Source organism: Melospiza georgiana, chromosome 6 (genome assembly GCF_028018845.1).
Source record: "Melospiza georgiana isolate bMelGeo1 chromosome 6, bMelGeo1.pri, whole genome shotgun sequence".
Taxonomy (NCBI): domain Eukaryota; kingdom Metazoa; phylum Chordata; class Aves; order Passeriformes; family Passerellidae; genus Melospiza; species Melospiza georgiana.
In genome coordinates, this window is record NC_080435.1 from 7,291,771 (window position 1) to 7,309,035 (window position 17,265).

The following is a 17,265-nucleotide window of genomic DNA, read 5'->3' on the forward strand; positions in this document are numbered from 1 at the left end:
CACCTCTTCCTTCACTAACACAGTGTAAAATTTAACACTTTAAGTTAGAATCTTAAGGATATTTTCTTAATATCTAATGTTATTATCAGATTCGAATGCAGAATGGTCAATCTATTTTGTTGTGGTATAGAAACTAGAATGATAAAGTTAACAAAGCAAAAGAAAAATTTTAAAATGTTCCTCAGATAAAACTTAATTAGGTCTTAATTCTCTACTATATTCTGAAAAATGTTCAATGCTTCCTCTATTCTGTTTAGAATGAATTGCCATAATCTTCATTTACTGTTTCAGTCTCAGTTGGTTTATATTCTCTCTCACTAAGCGATTTGCTTCCCTTTCCTAAGTACTCCAACCATTATATCATCATCTGATCTCCATCTTCTCCTCTAGTGAGTCCATAAAGGTGTTACTCTTGAAAACACCTTATGCATTATGTAGCAAAAAGGAAAAAAACATTCACCACTATGTCCTCTTATATTCTGGAGTGAATCACCAGGCTACGGATGTGTGTTTTTGCTGGAAAAATATTTTGACTGCAACTCCTGTACAGTGGCAGGGTTCTGCAGTGCTGTCTTCCAAATACTCTTTTGTGTAGCTAATAGACTTAGAATTTAGCAATAATTCCACTATTTTAACGAATCTGTGATCTCCACTTTCTTCCATTTTATTGGTTTTTCCCCTTGATTTCATCATTTGCTTTTCCATGCAGATGTTATAAGGCAAAATATTTTCAGGGTCCTTTGCATGTGATTAATGTCAGTTCTGCACAAAGAAAGTTACACACCTTTCCCATAGGAGCTGGCCACTGCAGCCATCCCAGTTACGGCTTCACTTCATCCCCAGACACAACAGCTCACTCCCACTTAGATCTGCCTGCCCTCTTGCACATACATAGAGCCATTTACTTATTATAATTTTCTCACACAGACACCTTGTCTAATGGACAACAGAGTCTGGCAGCTTATGTTTGCAAGGAACATTCGATAAGTAGAAGCAAAGAATAAAAATCGCTGGCCTTTTTGGGTTACCCCCCAGGACGAGCTAAGTCTTGGCTGTCAGAAATGCTTCCCGTGCCAGAATTTCATAGTGATATTTATTTTTACCAGGCATTTTAGACTTTTTTTTTTTTTGTTTGGCATGAGAGATCCTGCAAACTCTGCCAGAAATGGCTGTTTTTCTTCCCTGCATCATTAGTGGGGCGGCATTCCAACAGAGAAGGGTCACTCACTTGGTACTTAAGTACTTTTAAAGATGTTGTCCTTTCCTTCCTGATGAGATAATGGGAACAAAAACTGGAGGAGAGTCTTTCAACAGTTTGTTCTTACAAAAAAGCCAACTTTGCTTACTAAACACTAAACTCAAAATCAGAATTTGGACATTGCATTTAATGCATGCCAGGAATCTATTATACAACTTACAGCTACCATTGATTTGAAAACAAACATGTGGCCTCCCTGAGCCACAGAATCTGTCATCCTACTATTCTCTTTTCTCATAAGCACATCATGCAGAATTCAAAAGTACTCCTATGGCTGAAGAATAGAAGAATATTTCAAGGGGTTTTTTCTTCTCACCAACTTGTATTTAAAATACAAGAATCTTGGAGCTTGTTTAGACCTGAATCGTCAACAACACAGATCTCAAAATCAGATCAGATCTCCCTTTACTTTTTTCCGTCCACCAGTTCAAGAGGGAAAATAAAATCTTAGCAATCCAGATTAAAATGCAGTTAAACTAGTAAATAAAATAAAAATTATGATGGCATCATGTTCACAGGACAGTTTCCTGTACGCTTATGACATCTTACTAGTTAAGTATATTCCTGACTTAAGACTTGCTGGTACAACTACTGGTGTCACAGTTAAGCTCTGTAATGGTACAAAAGCTGGCTACTTATGAGAGCTGCTGCTGTTATCATGTTATCTATCACTAGCTGAAAAACACAGTTGTTTCCAGAATTCATCTTGGCAGATGCTAGGAGAGAGAAATTTGGTGAATCTTATTTCTCTGAAGATCTTAAAGAACAGTGTAAATCCAATCTGTTTGTCTAGGTTTTACCTGAAGAGGTAGTATTAATACTGCATTATTTGGGAAAAATAACTAATTTACTTGTGCAAAACCACTGTGCTATAAGTAAACCAGACAAAGAGTTCATTCAGTTTGAGAAGGCTCAGATTAAGAGAAGCACTATAAGTACTGGATCTTTTTCTGTAAAAGACTTCTGAGGGACCAACAATATAAAAACATGGATTTCATCATGTAATTTCATAATTTTTGGTTTTGGCTGACCTTTTTTATTTAAGATAATCTTATTTTTAGTGTATGTGTTTAGAGAGTTTGGTCATAATCCATATAAATAATTATTAAATCAAAAATTTAATGAGAGGTTTTTATGGGTTTGCAACTGACTCATGAATGAATCATCCAGCTTCAGTACCATTGATTTTTTAAATTACTTACAAAATAGAGTTCTAATTTCCCTTACAAGATTTCCAATAATTTACATAAATAATAGCATGTGAACTCCTTATTCTCCATTTCTTCAGATCTCTCCTCAAAACTTATCTCTGCTACTGTGCCCAAAATAATAGATTATCAATAAAGATTGACAGTTATTTAAGTCAATGTTTTTCTTCTCACAGTATAATTTGTTCTTCATGTGTTTTTTTTGTTATCACACCTGCAATTTCATTAATTATTATGTACAAGGAAAAGCTCATCTGGAAAATACGTGGGAAGCCTCGAAGAACACAAAGCACTATCAAAGTCAAAAAAGCTGAGTTCTGCACAAGACAGGCTCTTAGCTAACTATGTTTTAAAACAGGATAAAGCTTTGGATGCTCAAAGGATAAACAAGAAAGGCTAGAGACATTTTCTTAGTGTTTCTGTGAAACTGTCTTACATTGATTTCACAGTCAGATGGAACAATACTGAAGAATGCCCACAGCTTAGTTCTTTGTACATTGTAGCAACAGCATTTCCATCAGTCACTTGAAGAAAAAAAAAGTTTGTTTCCTCTAATACACCTAGTAGGCTGTATTGTAACTACCATAGTAATAATTGTAAAAATTCTAAGCAATTGAAACATTTAATTCCAAGAAAAGTTAAAGAAGCCAGGCAAAGTGATTCAATCTGTTTAAAACAAGGCATTTCCTCTGGAATTTTGTTCCTGCTATCTAATCCTGTTTATTATTCTATATATTATTCTCTCTCTGAAAGAGGAGCTGTTTCTCAGGATAACTTTGTCTAATAAAAGGAAAATATTTCAGTTTCACATTGACAGTATAATTCAGGAAGATTAACATAAAATCAGCAGAGAGTAAGCTAAGCAATTAATATAGTGGGGGCAAAGTATGTGTTTCTGGAGAAAAACAGAAATCTGATTTTAGCTAAGTTGCTGAGAAACACAAAACTTAACAGGAAAGATTTTCAGTCCACGCATCTTAACATAATAAAGACATTTTATTTCATGACGCAATTTAAATTACACCACTAACTATTTTCAAACTTGTGGTCACATGGACTCTTCTATAACTAAGTTAGCCCAGTTTACTAAACATATGATTTCTGAAACTCTCCTTAAACCACACTTCAACGTGAATTAAGCTAAATCAGATCAAGATCACGTTAACTCTGAAAGAGAGTGTGTACAAAATATACCAATGTAAGCCAACTGATCCTCCTTGAAAGACTGATTTGGATGCCCAAATGTCCCTGGTAAAAAAAATGCAGCAATTTTAGTTACTAGATGTAAGCACCACCACGATTCCCAGGGTAGATGGTAAAAGTGTACTCCATAGGCTGCCCTGAAGTGAGATCTGTACCTCTGATAATCTACCAAGAGGCTGTGACAAAAAATAATTTTCTTCACAATCATTCTTCCAGCTGGGTTCAAAAGAACATTAAGCCCTTGTTAAGATGTGCCCCTCTGGGGGCAGCTATTAAACCTCCAGATGGTTTCCAGTGGCCCAGAACAACCTTCTGAATTTATTAAAATGCATTAGTCTAGGGTTCTAAAATGAAGTTGGTAAAACAAACTTAACACCTATGGTGAGGCTGGCAGCATTTCTCCCTTTTCAGGTCATGAGTGTGAGGGAACAGGTAAGTGCTGCTGACCTGTTATATCACCTAATCCGGGCTCTGGCAAGCCAAGGGAGAAATAATAGTAAACAGGAAAGTCTATAAATGGCCTCAGAAATGACATCTTGTTTTTATATCATTTTCTTTAGGTTAACAGTCAGGCATCATTACTACTGAAACTTACTCTTATTAGAACTGCAAATGGGACCAGTGTCCAAAAGGTTTCCTTTAGCTGGTCTGAAGGAAATAACAAAGTCTAACCCATAGAAACTAAGGGGAAAAGAGGAGAGGAGAGGAGAGGAGAGGAGAGGAGAGGAGAGGAGAGGAGAGGAGAGGAGAGGAGAGGAGAGGAGAGGAGAGGAGAGGAGAGGAGAGGAGAGGAGAGGAGAGGAGAGGAGAGGAGAGGAGAGGAGAGGAGAGGAGAGGAGAGGAGAGGAGAGGAGAGGAGAGGAGAGGAGCCACCCTAAAGGAAAAAACAGAGTCAGAATATGTAATATTCAAAACTGGGCTTTAAAGGTCTCTTGTAAATCAGTGTTCTAAATACTGATCAAAGCTAAACTCTGGTTTACAGAAATGGTTTAAACAACAAAAGGAAACAGTGCACAACCTGTAGAAGGCTCTTACCAGCTCAGCTGACCTGCATTATAGAAGAGCTTTTTAAACACCAGGGACACTGCTTATGTGTGTAACAACAAAATCATGTGTTTTCTCATTCTGCTTGAATCTACTTCCTTTCTAAATTCTGCTGAATTTCTGGGCTCAAAAATATCTTGTATCAATGCATTCTGTGATCTCATTGTATCTATTACTGAAAAAATCCCATATTTAAATTTATAGCCTATATCAGAATGCACAAAGTGCCAAACTGAACAACCTGGAGTTTTGAGTGAGTTTCATTGTAGTGCAAATAATTTCAGGTAACATAATTTCATATTGTAGCACAAATAATTTTAGGTAACATAATTTCATTTGTTACATTTATCCTCTTTAAGGCAATCTTACATTTTTTCAATCATTCATGCTGGAGTGTTTCATTGTCTGTTCCCTAAACTATTCTCTCTGCTCATCTTTGAGATATTTATATCTAAGCCATATGCTTTTAAAGACAGAACAAAAAACAAAGGAGAGGTCCAGGCAATCTTATGTGGGATATTAACAGTTAAGTTATAACATCTTGTTTGCCCTTTTTAAGTGTGGCTGTCCTTTAAATATAGATTAAAGTTGAGTTGCCAGTGTCTCAGCATTTTTCTCTAGTGGAATAAAGGCATATCTTATGCAGGTACACATGGTTCATTTAATTTATGCTCTTTTGCATTTGTCAATTAAAACACAGAAACACCTGCAGTCCTTTTGGTTGGTTGGTTGGGTGGGTGGGGTTTTTTGTAATACTTTCAGGATTACATCCTGGGCTGGTATTTTTTCTAATGGCAATGAAAGAAATGGCAAAGTAATTTGGGAATTTTAGCCACATCAGCCTCTGGGAAAGAGGAGTCCAGCAGGCTTGCTTCCAGCCACATGAACAGCTCTGCCACTTGTACATCCACGGTACAATGGCCATTCCCAGACAAGAACAGAAAGAGCCCTGCGACTCAGGACTTTTCTGCTCACTTCCACTTGAATCTACAGAAGGGACAATTCCTGAGGATCCCTATACCTACCTCTCCTGAGCACAAGGGATGTAGAAATTCCAGCTCTGGGACAGTATGTACAGAAGGACACAACTCTGAAGGATCTCCTTGGCCACACTTTCAGTCGTTGCTCTCTGGAACAAAGCTGCTACACATTGACTTCATTAACCCAGAGAAGTGGTCAGAGCAGCAGGGCTGGCAGAGCTCAGGAAGCATCTGAACAACGCTCTCAGGCTCATGGTGTGATTTTTGGGGTGTCCTGCACAGGCCCAGGAGCTGGACTCCATGATTCTGATGAGTCCCTTCCAACTCAGCATATTGTATGATTTTAACTTTTTACAATTCACCTTCAAATCAAGATCTTTCCCTCACAGCTGTAGTCCTAAATAACCCCTAGCAGTAGACACCTTAAGTTAGACAACTTGAATCTAATCAGGATGACTTTACACGTGCCTCTCTCGCCATTTCAGCTCCTCGGGACATCCTGCTCACTCGCTCTCCCCTCTCTGAGGCGTCCCTCGGCCCAGGAGCAGCCGCCCGGGGCATCGCCCACCGCGGCCCCCGCGGAGCCCCCGCTCCTCCGGGCGCTGTCCGCAGGCTCCGGGCGCTGTCCCTTCCCCCGGGCTCTGTCCCAGCCTTGCCCCAGCCCCTGAGGGCACGGGCGATGGGACTGCCGGGCGGAACTGTGGCGGCGAGGGGCGTGTTCCCAGCCGGGGCGAGCGGCCGAGCAGCGCCGGGAGCGTCGGGCGCCTTGGAAACGGGCGGAAGCCGGGAAGGAGCGGTAGGAGGAGGATGCTGAGCCCCGAGCGGCTCTCGCTGCCCGGGCCCGAGTACCTGGGTGAGGAGCGGCGCGGCGGGGCGGGGACGCTTCCTGAGGGTTCTCTCCCCTTGGTGTGCCGGTGTGCCGGGGCCCGGCATGGGGAGGGCTCGGCGGGGCCGGGGTGGCCGCGCCCGGCCCGTCCTTTCCGGGGACTGCGGCGAGCGGCCCCAGCTGGGCCGGGCTGAGGGGGCTCGCAGCGGCTCCGTGTCCGCCCTGCCTGGGGAGCGGGCAGCGCCGGGCCGTGACAGAGCGGGTCGTGGGCGCTGAGCTGGGAGGGCACAGGAGCGTCCCTCATCCCTCCGGTGCCCAGAGGCGCGGTCTCCGCGGGCGGCCGGCGGGAGCTGAGCTGCCTCTCCTTCCTCTGCTGTCGGCTTGGGCGATGTGATAGCGAGCGGCGTCCAGCCTTTCTGTGATAGACTTCGCCCATTACCAACCTGTTTTGCTCCCAGATCTAGGTGAGCGTCCTTATTTTGTGCTCGTTTCCCAGCAATGGGAAGGAGTGCTGCTCTTTTGTTCTGAAATAAGGTAGCATCGATACTGTTTCCTACATAAAATGAAAATCTTTTAACCTGTGAAGCGGCTACTGCTTTGAAGACTACATCCTTTTTAAACTGCCCGTAACGGCTTGATGTTTCAGGAATCTAAGAAGCAAAGTGGTTTGATGTTAAGGTGTCAAATAAAAATAATTAGGATGGAATAAAGTCAATATGACTTCATTTAATTGCTGAGGAGGAGAGGAATTACGAGTAATAAGCGTTTGGATTGTGTTCAAGAGAGTATTTGTGGAGTGAAGCTCTTCAGCCATTACTTCCTAGGCCCAAGAGATTGTTTGGTAATAACTCTTATCAAGGTATACATAATTTTCTGTGGTTTTCTTGTACAATGGAAGGTCAGGAATGGATTGGATTGCTTTGTGCTGCTTGTTCCATCATGATTTTGCCATTTCTGTAAGTCAAAATGGAACAAGAGTGCAGAAGCACTGCTGTAAATGGAAAACTTGTCTTGCAGGGGGTACTAGACTAAAAGACTTTTGTTTAACCATTTAAGCAAAGGAGTGATCTAAGTCATCCTAGAGTAGAATCTCACTGTGCTGTTGCTGCTGGGCTGCTGTTAGGGTGCTTTGTGCATACCTGCATAACTGCAATGCTGTTCTGTGTCAAGGAAATTCAAGGCAGAAATAGGTTTATTTACTGCTGTCGTGGGACTCACCTTGCTGAAGTTGTTATTGCTGATTTCAGTTGTGGAGCTTTGGGTGTTTGAGAACAGCATCACAGTGCCATGTAGACACACTAGACACACACCCTTTGGGTTTGTTCTGTCACACCACTTCACTATTTTTAACCTACATGCTAATAGTTAATGACTTTTCCAGAGTGGCTCTAGGTTGAAACCTGTAAAATTTATTTTTGTTAATGAGCCAGCGTGGTTTCAGGTTCTTGTAATTGTTTTTAATGAAATAGGCCCTTTTAATTGTGTGAAACTTGTCAGTAAGGATTGAATCACTCAAAACAATCTAGGAAGCAGACTAAAAATACTTAAAGCGTGAAAAAAATGCCAGTTTTCTGTTGCACATCTGAAGGTAAGATATGAGATGTACGAGAGAGATTTCTTATCTGTACAAGATTGTTAGGTGCAAGCAGCTTTACTAGTCACTTAAGTGAGCCTCCTTTTATCTCTGTTCCACATGCTGATTTGGAATTCCCTTTTCATTTTGTACAACTTTCTAAATTATTCTGACATTGGGGTCAGAAAAAGACCTGTGACCATATTAGGATGAAGAATAACTTGTATAAGAGTTTGTTCTGTTCATTACTTAGTATACCTTGGGTTTAGATTGCAGTTTCTGTTGTCTATTAGAGGAGGAAGCATATTCTTGTTAGCTAAAAGTGTTATGGAAACCTGTTTTTCTGCCTTCATGAGACTTTGTAACTTGCCAAACTGCTCACAGATCCTAAGGAGTTTAGTGTGTATTAGCAGTAGGAAAATGGTTAAAAACCAAACCAAAACAACCCCCAACTCCCCCTCTTCCCACCCCAAACAAACACACCTCCCCACACGTTTTTCTAAGTTGCATTTCTGTTTTCTGCATTGGCATCCTGAAGTCACCATTATTTGGATTGTTCTATTGTGCACCTCAAGGTCTTGTTAGTACAGTTGTCTGAAGTGGGGCTGTAAGGAGCTGTGACAAATTTCACTTTCTGTAATTTCATTCTGGAGTTGCGTTGCCTTAGCTTGCCACTTAAGGTATTCTCTGACTCTCACAGGGCAGATGACCCTGCAATTTCTGAGCTGGAATGGGCAAGTCACCCAAACCCTTCTTCCCCTCTTCTCTTTCTATTATCAAAACCAGGCCATCACATAAATTAAGCAGCCAGAATAACATAATGTGCTACTTGCTGTTTTATTTCCTGTTCTATTTGAGATAATTCTTCTACAACCAGTTGGAATGTTGAGAGGGAAATAAAAGCAGTTGTGAGTTAAAACAGAAACGAACAGGGAGAGAATATAGTATTCACTTAAGATGAAAAATAATTGCAAAGTTTGTTATGCCAAAATTCCTGGAATATGAAAATCAGGGCAACACGTCCCATGCCACAATGAGACAGTAGGTAGAAGCAAAGAGATGACCTTTACTTAGGGAATAGGAATGGAGATGAGGTCTGCAGAACTGGCAGAAAGGCTACAGTGCAGATGATGTTGTTACAAGCAGGGCATTATAAACAGTAGTTTCACTGAATAAACAGCATTTATTGCTTGGGTACAGTGATGATAATGTGTTTCTCATTTGATGGATGAGACTGAACCTACAGTAGGCAAAATGAGGCATATTTGAGACATTTTTCATGGCTTCCTCATTATGGTTTAATAACTGGTGATTGCTCAGTTATTTATAGCAGGCAGCAGAGCACTTGGGGTATTGTTCTGCTCATGCAGCTGTCTCTGAAGCTTCATATTGTATTACTTCCCTGCTCCCATTTGCTGTTATGGAGAAAAAGCTGTAGAGTACTGCAAATTTCCAAACTTGTATTTTCTATGTATTCTCTTGCCTTCTACCACCCAGCTTCAGGATGTTGTTTCTTGTCCTTCTTTGCCAATATAAGGCATGTAAGATGCTGGGAAAGTGCCTTATCAGTAAAGCATGGGCCTGTCAAGTGCCAGAAGCACAGTTGTGTTTCCTCATCTCTCATAAAAGGTCTTGGGTTTAATGATTAGAAAGAGTATACATTCTTTTCCAAAACTGAGTAGCTCCCAAGAGAGAAGTTGTGTGGAGACTTTGCTGAAGCCTAAGGCTTACTCTTCTTCTGAACAGCCTTAAGAAATATTGATGTGGAAAGTGCAAATACAATAATTTCCTTTAACAGCATAATCAACACATAGGTTACATTGTATCCAGACATCTCAGCTGACACTGGTTCTCCACTTAGTACAGATATTTGTTGAACTTCTGTGGAGCACTGTGACTTAAAGATCTCATGGTCTAGAAAAAGAGAAGAGAATGCCTATTTAAAAATTTTATTCCCTGCTCTGTTGTACAGGTAGGACAACTATAATGTAGATTGAATATAATGTGTAAGAGTTTGCGTATAGAAATGTTAGTTAAATCTTCAATATTTAAAGATTCAGCGTTCAAGAGCGAAGGATTCAATGTTAGTTGAATCTTCTTAGAGTCAGTCTAATACTTTGTCCAAAAGATGGAGATTTCACCACCATACTGCTGCTGCACCACAGGATTTCCACTTTAACTTGAAAGGTGCAGATGAAATCTGATCCTGAATTAGGTAGAGTTCCACAACTGGAGAGTACAGTCCTTTGCATATGTCCCTCTGAGCGCGAATAGGTAGGGAACCATTAGGCTACTTAATGCCTTATAACAAACTGAAATTACAATTTCTTCCACAATTAATAATTTTAGATTTAAACAAAAACCTCCAAAAACCCCAACAAAACAAAAAAAGAGAAGGTAGCTCAACGATTTGCTTTGGTGGGGGGTGGTTTCTAGCAGCTGTATGACACCTTGCGGGAAGCAGTCTGCTGGAAGGACTTGCACAATTGAGTTACTCTGTGTGCTCATTGTTTGAACCAAATTCTCAGCTATGGTCAAGACTAAATTATAAATGGAAATGTTTCTTAAATTTTTTTGTTGAAAGTGGTTTGAAAATTGGAACATATGAAGTGTGCTGTAGTTATGGTGTGTGACCCCTTGGCATGTGCTCCTGAGTAAGAGCACGTCTCATGTTGGGTGATACCTTGGGTATCATAAGGTCTACTTGTACTTAAATGTTCTGTCCTTCAAAAAACATTTTGCTTTTGGGGGTTAATAGGAAATTACACTCTGAAGCTATGCAAAGCTGGAAGGAACTATGACAGTACAGGGATGTAGCATTTAGGTTAATTGTTTTGTTCACTCACTTCTCTTTCCCAGGCCATTTCTTAGCAATATCTGAAGAGATTAAGTCCTTAATGATGTCTGAAAAGATTATAATGAGCATCCTGAAAAACCATTGATGCTGGAAAAATTTCCAGAGTTGATGTGATTTTGTTGTTGCACTTTATATCCTTACTATTTCTCTCTTACATCATTATTGTTTTGGTAATATTTGCATGAAATTGATTTTATATTACTATGGATGTATCTTTCCAATGTGTGTAATAAGGTAGTCCTTAGTTAAGCTCCAGTTTAGAACAAGTACTCTGAGAGCATAAGGTAATAGCTAAATACTCTTTCAGTATATGTTCTCAGAGATTAAAAATACCAGAAATACTCCAGGTCCATTAAAGCTTGTTATGCTCTCAAGCTTCTGATAACTGAAATTAATCATAACGTTAATTGCATCAAGCAGTGTGTATTTTCAGCACTTCAGCTGAGGAGGAGGCAAATAAGTAAGGAAAGCTGGTCTTATCCAGGAATTCCCACTCTTGATTTTTCAGCATATTCAGTTATGCCAGGAATGACCCCAACTTTAAATAAAAAAAAAAAAAAAAGCCCCTCTGTGTGCATACAGAACAAATTGCTTTGTTAGACAGCTCTTGTTTCAGAAGAAGTCATGTCTCCTGGAGAGTTATCCACTTGGATAGTAAAACCATTGCATATACACAGTATCATGTCAGCGCATATATTCAGTTTTGTGCAGTGATATTATTTGCATGAAATTTTCCTTCAAGACTTTTCAAGTATCAATGCTTGTTCTTACAACATGTGTAATCAAAGCTACAAAGTAGTGGATTGTTTGTTCTTATCAGAAGATTGAAACAAGTAATTTGGTAGCTTATAAAAAGACTATTTTTACTATTTTAAATACATATGCAAAATTATTTGGTGTGGCTATGGCTAAATTGAATTAGTTATGATTGTCTAATGTGCTGTAGAGAAATCCATAGAGATTGTGGATATAATCCCCATTATGCCTTGTACTTGTATGACTTGGTCTGGCCATACTTGAATTGAACAGCCACTGCTCAGCCCTGAATTTGCATTCAGCCCAAAAGTGCATTCATTCCAAAGATTCATTTTAATCATTGGGCATGTGTGTGATGGAGGGGGTGTGAGCATGTGAGTATCACAGGCCATTCTCTTAAGTGCTGCAGGGGGCAGCTTGGGAGGAGCTGTACGTGCTGCTACTGATTGGACTGAGTCTCCAAGTGTAACATCACTGCTAGTGGCTTAGTGATAAGAGGTATTTACTTAATATCAGGTTATGGGCTGCCTGAAAAATTCTCAGTGAATTTCCTCTGTCAGATTCCTTTGTGAAACCCAACTGTTAGTTTTTAAACCTGACAGCAAAGAGTGGCACCTACTAAATGAGTGTGGCAGGCACACTGGTTTCCTGTTTGGGGTACTTGCTTGGGACTTCAGAGTTGAGAGTTTTTGTTATATTTACAGAATATAGGCTGCATTGGAAAGTTCTGTATGGGTAGGCAACTTCTGTTGCAATAAGCCTGAAACAAACAAATGCTGAGGATGATGTCCTGCTGTAACACCTCCTGTGTGGAAACTGCAGTATACTGGAGTTCTGTCAGGAAGAAAATTAGTAGAGACAGAAAGCTGTAATAGCACAGTGAGTATTTGGGCTTTACATTCTGATTTGGACTTGCTGCCTTGTTATTGCAAAGAGGGCCTCAAAATACGAGCAACCAGTACATCATTATCCCTGAATTTTCAAAATCTATTAAATGTATGAATCATCTCATTTATTTTGCCTAGAACTCCACAGATTTTTGACTATGCTTGCATAAACGGTTAATGTTCCGGTATGGTTCCAGTGTTTGTTATGGAAAGTACCACTTGTATAAATTAAGGAACTACTCTTTTGCTATAACCAGACTCCTGGCACTTCATTTTGCCTCTCTAGCCTGCTAAAACCTGTCTGCAAATTACATTTTTTTCTGTGACTTTCCTGTATAGCATAGCATTAGTTGGGTTATAAAACATATTACTTGCATCGTTCCATGGAACTGGGCAGTCAGTGAACAGGAAGCCAGAGCTGGAATTTGGTTTGGCAGTGTTAACTGTGCTACCTGGAAAGAGCACAACAGCCAAAGGGACAAAGAGAGAGACTTCTCAAGGAGATTTAAAGTGCTATTTTCTTTTAATTTCTCTGCTCATAGTTTTCTTCCCTTCCCCACACCTCTACCCACTCTTCTGGGAAATAGGTATAGAGGCTCTTCGCCAGGATCCTTAGGCTATGCAACAAAAAACCTAAGAGAAATACCCTTTTACAAGCAATTGTATTTGATAATGACCTATGTATTTTTGTGTACATTTTGAAAGGTCTAAAATTCTGTGTTGAAAGTTAATTTTTTCTCCAGGAGCAGATTCAAAGGTATTTATTATAGAGGTCAGCTACATTGTGCTGTGTAGCACTGTGTGACCATGCCTATCTATTCCCAAAGGCTTTTAGGGGAGGTTTATGACTCTAAGGAGAAATATGGTTCATTGATAGGGACTGTTCTATGAAAGGAATATACACTTCCCCACAAAGTGTTGAGAATGGTTTTGCAGTTGAGCTGAAGTTTATTGCAGGCTGAGATGAGTGGAAATCTGTCTGCTAGTACCATTTCCTGGCATAATCTGGTACATGTGACACCTCAAGAGGGGCTTTGGGAGACAATTGCTGAGTGTGAGATGGACTGCTTCAGGAGGAGGGAGGAAGGATGGGCTGAAGTAAAGTTACCCAGTTGTTGCTATCTTGAGCCTATGACTGAGCTGCACGGACTCATTCTTCCCTCGGGGGACACAGGTGCGCAGAGCTATTTTTCTTTAACCACTCACATAAATTAAATTTATTCCTTTGCATTAAAATAATTAAATAAAGCTACGCCCTGTATCTTTTAGTGCCAGATAATATCTTTAAACTTTTGGCTCACCATTTTGCTATCAGCTGCAAGGTATTTTCCAGGGTGTGCTTAACCAATTTTACTATTGTCCTGAAAAGTGTTCTAGGCAGAGAAATCCCCTGATAGCAATCAATATTCACGCATACTTTTAATCACTGTATCCACTGGGAATAATCATTTCCGGGCTTCTCTTGAAGTCCACCCCACACTAAGATGAAAGGGCCTTCCATGCTGTGTATCAAGTGGCACAGGCTTGATGCTTACCAGGATATTAAACACAAATTAAAATGGTTTAGAGAATATTGATGTGGGTCTGAGGTTGGCCAGTTGCTGGTGAGGGGATGATTCTGCCAAGTCTGGAGCAGATTGGCAAGGAGCAAGAAAAGCCCTTGCCTTTCCTATATTCCTTAAGGGTTTTCTCCTGCTCTTTTTAGGACACGACACTACTTGCAAAGGTACAGTAGGATACGTGTTTAGGATGGAGGTGTGTGGTTTGGGAACGGGGTTTGTGTACTTTCCAGGTTAGGAATGATTTTCCTGGGTTCGTTGTAACTTGTCTTCTGATTGTTGAACTTGTAGATTTGGAAAGTCTACTGCTTGCTGGCTGGCACATCACCTCAGACTCGGCTCTTTGTTGCTCTAGCTTGGTTTCTAGCCAAAAACATCAAAGGGGCTCAGTGGTAAATCTGTGCTGCTTCCTCCCTGGCAAATGCTTGTTTTGTACAGTCTGCCCCCTGTAGAAGCAGCAAAACAGTTTGTCTTGCACCAAACTGTCTTTACTCAGGAGTCTTATAAGTGAGTGTCATTCTGTGGTGAAGCATTGGCAGATCCACCATTTCTGAAATTCTCCTGTGTTTGACCTAGGCAGTTATTTGAGACTGGCTGTTGAGCAATATAAATCTCTCTTGGCATTCAGACCTGTTCCCCACCTGCCACATTCACTGATGCTTGTTTGGAAACAGATGTACTTTTATTTGCACCTTCAGGAGGAAACCTTTACAAAGCAACCTTAAAGCTACTTGGCTTTGGTATAGAGGGGAAAGTAAAGAACACCTAAAGCTCTGCAACAGCCCCATCAAAACAGCATTGACAATCTGTGTAGGAAAGATGGCCCAGAACAGAGAACAGGAACTCCTCTGGAGTAAGCATTTTCCAGTGAAACTGCCTCACAACTCCTTATCTTCCTTCAATACCAAAATCTCAGGGGATTCTAAAAAAGGGTCAGTGCTGTTAATGACTAACTCTGTGTAGCCAGGAAGGAAAGCAGGATTTAGGTGATGAATTTTGCTATCTATTTCTGGGAGAAAGAAACCTCCACTCTCTAATTGAGGAAGCAGATTCTTGATGTCTTGTGTAAGGCACACAGCTGGGCTTGTCTGGCTCTGGGAAGGCCCCTTATATTCTAACTTCTGTCTCTTACTGTTTTTTATTTGCAGCTCAGCGACATGTCCTCACATACATGGAGGATGCAGTGAGTCAGCTGCTGGAGAACAGAGAAGATATTAGTCAGTATGGCATTGCCAGGTTCTTCACTGAATAGTAAGTACATCAGGATGCTGCCAAAAGGGCCAGCCTGAGGAGGGCTTTTGGAAACAGACAGAATACATGGAGAATGGAACTGGACATGTGCTGGTTATGTTGTGAATGCTGGATTTTACTGGGTTAGTCAAGGGCTGCCTGAGTGTGTTTTGGAAATGTAGTGAGTTTTGTACAGTTCAGTACCTCTTCTATTACAAACATTCGTGTAAAGCGGTCATTCTGGGAAACAGTGATTTAAAAACATGGAAAACCAAATTCTGCTTCTCTTGGTCAGGACTGTTAGTATCAAACTGCTTGAGAAATACTAATGTAAACTGTTTCACAGACTGCTGCTGGTTTCAGCAGCACTCATTCTTCCTTGAGTATGAATTTGAATCGTTTGTATCCTTGTGTGATTGTTGTTCTGTTAAATGCTTTAATAGGATGTCCCTTCTTCCCTTAAAACCTGGGTAAGTCCTTAAGTACTGGACATGAGCACTGTCTCTTCTTACTAATTCACAGGAAAATTATTGAGGGAAAAACTATGTGCTTGCTGTCCAGAGAAAGTAATACTGACATTAGTCAGCTGAGCAAATAGTTAAGAAAGATAAAGAGCAGGATTACAATGACCTCCACCCAGCAACAGGATTTCTTTACCGGAGTTGAGGGCAAGGCGGCTTTGAAATACCCTGCTGAAATTGTCATTGAGGCATCTCTGCAGATTAGCCTGCATCTAATTTCAAATTGACTCTTCTGTGTCCTTTCTAAACTTTTGATCATATATATACTTCAAAAATTAAATGGTGAGCAAGAGGTTGTTCACACAGTGAAACTGTTCAAAATGCTCTAGTATTTCTTCATCTTGATGTGATAACCATTTTCTTTTCACTTCCTGTTCCTCTTCTACCTTTAAAAGAATAAGTAGTGGTTCAAAACCATTATAATGAACAAAGCCATCACCATAGAGCAAAACCCTCAGACTGACTTAGGTGCTGGAGATCCTGTTTTTCCCATTTATTTTCAGAGATACAATTTTTACAGTGTTTTCTTGTTCACAGTGAGTGTCTTGTGGAGTTTCTGATTTCATTAAAGGATTATAGGACTATATATATATATATATATATATATATATATATATATATATAAATTTATTTATTATGTATTATATATTATAATATTATCTATCTATACATTATATATCTAGGAATATAGGATTATATATTTCCTGTAGGAAAAGGATTCTTTTTCATTCATTTTCTAATACAGAACTAGTAGTTCTCCTTTTTTCTTTTTCTTTTCTAAAATATCTGGAGTTCAGCAGATGAAACTGTCTCCCCATACCAGAGCACAAACAAGCTTAGTAATTTTGAGAGCTGGGAAGACTTGAAATGTGGGATTCTTCATTGAAAGTGGAGAATAAATGATAGCCAACATGAGTGTAGAATGTGAAGTTTCATATTATGAAAATGTCATATGTTCTGGCTCCCAGGGCTTAGTGGTGAGCCCTCACTGCCCAGAAGATTTCTGTTCATCCACTCAATGTTTGTTCCTGCTGTGCTTTGAAGGCTGCACTTCTTTCACAAGCAAATAAACTTGATCTTCAGTCTCAGCATCTTCAAGCTCAAAGATAACTTGTGAGATTCCAGAAGGTTTGTGGGCACTGTCCTAGTGTTTTCCATAATCCATGTTTTTCTGAAGGAGAGGATTGGAATGGACATATTTTGAAGTATGCTGCAGATCTGAGATGAAGGGACTTGGTATTAGGATGTCCAGTTTTTAAAATTGTCTTTTCACTATTTATACTGACTTAAAATTAGAGACCAAGCCCAGGTTTAGAAAGCTAGCGGGCAGTTTGGCAGGCCCAAACAAGTAATTTTTTTTAAA

The 17,265-nt window shown here is 40.1% G+C and overlaps 1 protein-coding gene across 1 annotated transcript in view; it reads left to right on the forward strand.

Annotated features, from left to right (window-relative positions):
* Positions 1 to 6,441: 6,441 nt before the first annotated feature.
* CSTPP1 (centriolar satellite-associated tubulin polyglutamylase complex regulator 1) overlaps positions 6,442 to 17,265 on the forward strand; it is a 79,245-nt gene continuing 68,421 nt past the window's right edge. The window contains exons 1-2 of the mRNA XM_058025768.1: positions 6,442 to 6,546; positions 15,300 to 15,402. Coding sequence (XP_057881751.1) covers positions 6,501 to 6,546; positions 15,300 to 15,402 — 149 coding nt within the window. The 5' untranslated portion in view covers positions 6,442 to 6,500. The remainder of the gene's footprint in view (positions 6,547 to 15,299; positions 15,403 to 17,265) is intronic.